This window comes from Gasterosteus aculeatus, chromosome 20 (genome assembly GCF_964276395.1).
Source record: "Gasterosteus aculeatus chromosome 20, fGasAcu3.hap1.1, whole genome shotgun sequence".
NCBI lineage: Eukaryota > Metazoa > Chordata > Actinopteri > Perciformes > Gasterosteidae > Gasterosteus > Gasterosteus aculeatus.
Window position 1 is genome coordinate 11,390,808 of NC_135707.1, and position 5,158 is coordinate 11,395,965.

General features: G+C 40.1%; 1 protein-coding gene across 1 annotated transcript; it reads left to right on the forward strand.

Moving 5' to 3' along the window:
• Nucleotides 1-4,093, forward strand: LOC120811119 (uncharacterized). The gene is made up of 2 exons (XM_040166291.2): nt 1-143; nt 1,445-4,093. Exon 2 carries the CDS (start codon nt 1,605-1,607, stop codon nt 3,522-3,524), a length of 1,920 nt encoding a protein of 639 aa, XP_040022225.2. The 5' UTR covers nt 1-143; nt 1,445-1,604; the 3' UTR covers nt 3,525-4,093.
• The last annotated feature ends 1,065 nt before the right edge of the window (nt 4,094-5,158 follow it).

Consider the following 5,158-nt stretch of genomic DNA (forward strand, 5'->3'; position numbering starts at 1 on the left):
AACCGCCATAAAAAGCAAAAGAAGAAGAAGAAGAAGAAGGCTCCTCCGGCCTGGAGCGGTGGACAGTCATCTTCTAACATGCAGTGCTAATCGGTTGCTGCTCATGAAATTCGCGGTACTTTGGCATGCACCGAAAACACGCGGTAAGTAGCGTCCGCGTCCAGCTAATCGGTTGATTTCAGACGTGTGTGGCTATGAGAGAAGAGCCGTGCCGTTCTCTCTTTGCTAAGTAGCGTTAGCTAGCAGCAGCTAAAGCTAAATGTCTTCTGACCACAACATTTAAGGCAGCCGCACAACTCCACGTCTGCTTGAGACAAATGCGTCGCCTGCTTACGCCTCATTTCTTTCGAGGAGATCTTGCGAGTGCGTTTTCGTTTCGATTGACCATGGGCTTGTAAATGGTCGGCTAGCTGCGTTTGTGGAACCTTTCGCTGTCTGTACACATCGGATTCTAAACGCACTCGGCTGCTGCCGATGCTCGCACAATCACACGCATACAGAAGCGTTGCGTTGTGTCGTCGGAAAAATTCATGTCAAACCTTTTCTGTAGACTAAACGCCGCTATGCTGATCTGTTATAACACTGTCCTCACAACGGATGAGCTCTGGTGCCCTGCTTGTATTTTAATGATGTCACCTGCACGTCATTGCTTGGTAATGTTTGCGTAGAAGCATTTATTCATCCCCGGTATCCAAAGTCCACGTTAGAATTGATGAAGCAATGAGAATATTGGATAATTAGTGGATATTTAATGCTTTGTTTCTACGATTTGACAGGATCTGTTCTGTATTAGAGGTGGTAGTGTTTCTCTCTCATTTTAGCTGTTTTCTATTGTTCTTATAGTTTGATATATCAACAATCTCATCTGTCTTCTTTAATGTTCCATTTAAACCCATGAGTGTTCAAAAATAAATCCTCTTAATTATTTGCTGCTTATATAAAAGACAAAATTACTGTTCAGGTCCCCTTTTAAATATGTCATGGTCAAAAAAAATGGTCATTTTTTTTGCATATCTGTCTGCGTTTTTACTTTACCAAAATGTCTGATTCTGCCAGTTGATTTGATGTACAGATGTTTTTGCGAAGGTTCCTGAAGATCAAGAAATCAGCAAATCCCTTACTAGTGCAAGACAGTGACTCAGTCAATCTTAGGATCTAACTGCTTTAATTGCATTTCAAATGTTATATACCCGCCACTTTATTAGGTACAAGTGTTCAATTGATTGTTAACACGACTTGCTAATCGGCCAATCACATGGCCACAAGTCAATGCATTGACTTTTGTTTGCTGGTTGCGAAGTCAAGATGCCAACAAACGTAATCCAAGATTGCACCGACAAAAGTGCCAAATAAAAGGCTTTAGAATTAATGTACAGTAACACTGCATTGTAGTCTGGCATTTTTTAATTTGTTTGAGATTTAATTCTTGTTTTTATCCCCCCAGGTGCCGACACAGAATGAAAACCCTAACCCTAGGATGACCGTTCTGGCAAAGACATCTTTTGAGAAAGTCTGTTGGAAGAGTGGTCATAATAATTATCTTATGGAAACCAATTTTGTTTTTGTCCAGATAAGATTTTATTAATACTGCAGATTCAAGAGTGATGCCATCAGCCCATCGCCAAAACAATTTAATCATGGAAAATCAGAAATCTGTGAACAGTATTGCTTCAACGCAGTTGAGTGGGGAATCGAGTACCTTCATCTGCACGGAATGTGGGGATGGGTTCAGTCAGTACTCCAATGTGTTGGTCCACATGGCCATTCATGGACCTCTGGAGTCGTTTTCCTTGGATGGCTCCTCCAACGGATTTGAAGTCCCTCGAGAATACGTGCTTCAAGAAAATGGTACACTGACAGTTGTGAATGGTTTTGAGCCACATTCTTCTGTAAAACCAGTATCTCCTGGAGTCCTGCCATCGCATTTTCCATCCCCCATTAAACCACTATCTCCAACCCTCCGGCCACAGCCGTCTCCTTACAGAGATGTGTTCAGGCCAAGGCCATCAGATTCAAACTTGGACAAGTCTCGTCAGGGCCATTACCGTTGTGAAATATGTAGCCGATCATTTAACAGCCTACAGAGTTTACATCGTCACCAGCAATATCGAAACACAGAGCGAGGATATAAATGCACTTTGTGTTGTAAGATCTTTGAAGGGCGGCAGGACCTTAAGAAACACCTCCAAGACCATACCAATGAAAGATTTCACTGCTGTAGTCATTGTGGTAAGAGATTCCTTAAGGTGGATGCACTTAATGCTCATCAGAAAGAAAATCACCTCGTAACCAAGGCTTCAGTTTTGAGTAAATCTTTGACTAAGCAGGAAAAGACAAATGAGAAAATGTATAGTTGTAGGAAGTGCAAGTGCAATTTTTTCTGGATGTCAGATTTTCAGACACATTCACTGCACCATTGCAAAGGGAAAGGGTCTGATGCTACTTTGGCATCTAAAATTGAAATTGTGGTGAATTCTGAGAAGATAGAAGACACACCGCTTCAACATGTCTACAGTAATGGTACATCTATTGATGTTAAGAGTGGCCATAATAAGATCCTGAGGGATCCTAGTGATGAGATTAATTCTGAATTGTCTTGCACACCATACAGATGTGGTTTATGTGGGGATCGTTTCCAAAAATTAACAGCTCTGAAGGAGCATCATCTCACACATCAAACTCAGGAGGAAATCGATCAGCTGAATCAAGAATCACAAAGAACCTTTAAGCGAAGAATGCCACCCAAGGGCAGACGTAGAAGAGCGAGTAACCCAAATGGCAAACTGCATCCTTGCAAGCACTGTCATCGCGTCTTTAATCATTCTAGTAGTTTATCTCGGCACATGAGGTACCATAAGGGTACTATGCACAAGTGTGTATTTTGTGGTAGACATTTTCCACAGCGCTGTGATTTGAGAAGGCATGTAGCCATGTACCACAAAACTGAACTGGAGAAGAAGCCAGGTTTGAAACAATTATACACAAATCCAGATAATGGTCCTGTCCCCAATTTTCTTAATGGTGACAAAAACCTAAGCTCGCCTGATGAGATTACCAAGAGCTCCTCTGACAATGACCAAACGGCATCACCAGAGCAAATCCAAAAGGAGGAGAAACAATCAGGAAAAGCAGGCAGAATTAACTACAAGTGTCAGGAATGTGGAAAAAGATTTGGGCTCTTAAGTGTGTACCAACGGCACTTGCGGTATCATAAAAAGGAACCTATTAAGTGTCCGAGGTGTCCAGCGCAATTCAAGGACCCTTCCTCTCTGGAGCTTCACCTTCAGTATCATCCCAGCACTGGAAAAGCTGATGATGTTGGACAAACCTCTCGCAGCACTGGTTCCAGTGGGGCCCATCTCTTAGAAAAGGACCTAGAGGATGACCTTATGGACCATACTGAAAATGATAAAGGAAATTCTTCAGAGGTTCTTTATGAATGCACTGAGTGCACGGAGACATTCTCATGCTTGGACACGTTTCTTCACCACCAGACTTCTCATGCCTCAGAAAACAATGGGTAATTATGATGTCAGACCCACTGGTTATTTATTGTTATTGCCCACAATTGATCGCTCAGTAATTCCATTTTTTGAACTCTTAGTATTGCGGATATTGTAATGACTGTATTGATGTAAAGTTTAATGTTTGTTACTTCTATGACTACTTTTTAACACCCATTTTCTTTGCCATTAAAAGGAAAAGCATATTAGGGATTTTCAGAAATCAAGAGACCAGGGAGATAGGGAGCATACCAAGTTAATTTTGTATTTAATAAATAAAAACAAACTGCATATATTTGAAATAGGTAAAATACAAGTTTAAACCATGTATTCCCCCACAGGCTACAGGTACAGTAAACTGTGCCAATTGTTTACGAGCAACAATGAGCATGCTTCTTCTGCTTGTATTTTAATTAGCTACCCGTGCTGTTACTGTTAATCATGCTACTACATTTTTTTCCTTTTACTCACAATTATACCAATTTTGATATTGCCTGTTATAAGTGTTATATGCATGTCTTCCTTTTGAAATGGTAGCATTGTCAGTGTATTTTTAATTGTGCCATTAAAGTTGTACAGATAAATTGTTACCAGTTTTGCTTTAACTCCCTTTTTACAGTTGTCTGGCTATAAGAAAACCCTACTGGGTTAACTATTACTATTAATGCAATTACATCTCACAGCCTCTACTGGCAATATGTTTGACACTCCGTAATAAAAGACAGTGCTAGGCATCAATGCAAACCGCTATACGGAGTCCATGAGACCTTAAACTAACTAAAACGTAGTAGTAAAAAATAGTGTCCAATATAAGTAATTAGCTTGGTGACACCTGCACAAAAAGGACACATTATGTGGACAGCTTCCTTTTGCGTGCGCTATACTAAATGCCTAGAATCAAACTTATGCAATATTGTAACTTTTGTGAACAAATGTTTCAAGCTAAATGACTATTATACTGCTCTTGCCAAATCCCTTGTGAAATATCAATACAATCTCAGCAAAGGTGCTCTTTTCAGATATAGTAATAGAGCTCGAATGGCTTGTCACAGTAAGACTTAATGCCTATTCAGCTTTGATTATTCTTAAATTTGGCAACGTATCTGTACGTATTATGCAGCTGTTCTGCATAATTCCCCGACGCCACAGGGTATAAAAACAAAATCCACTGGGAAGATGCTTAAGCAGCCAAATGCAATGAACCAGTCTCCACAAGCAGAAAGGGGATTGTAATAATCCCCTTTCTGTAATAAAATTGTAATAATGCTGTGTAATGCATTATAAAAACTGCTATCATTTTGCATGCAAAAATACTAGGGGTGTAACGATTCATTTTAACAACGATTCGATTCGAATCGCGATTCATGGTTGCCGATTCGATTCATGGACGATCTGGGTTAATTTAGAATGATTCTATTTGATTCCGTGACTTGAAATCGATTCAGTAACTTTACTGGACAGTGCAGGCAAAGTTTCTGAGATCCCGGTTTCTTGTAAGGAAATCAGGTTTAAATTAATTATGGATATTATAAACAAGCAAACAACAATTAATGGCAAATGTATTAACCTTTTATTTGAATCATTATTTGCCGCTGCGTACTGATGACGTCACAGACAGGCAGACTGAATCGAGTAACGTTTAACGGGTCTAAAGT

Coding starts and splice junctions, on each gene's coding strand:
- LOC120811119 (XM_040166291.2), top strand. CDS start 1,605: ATGCCATCAGCCCATCGCCAAAACAATTTAATCATGGAAAATCAGAAA.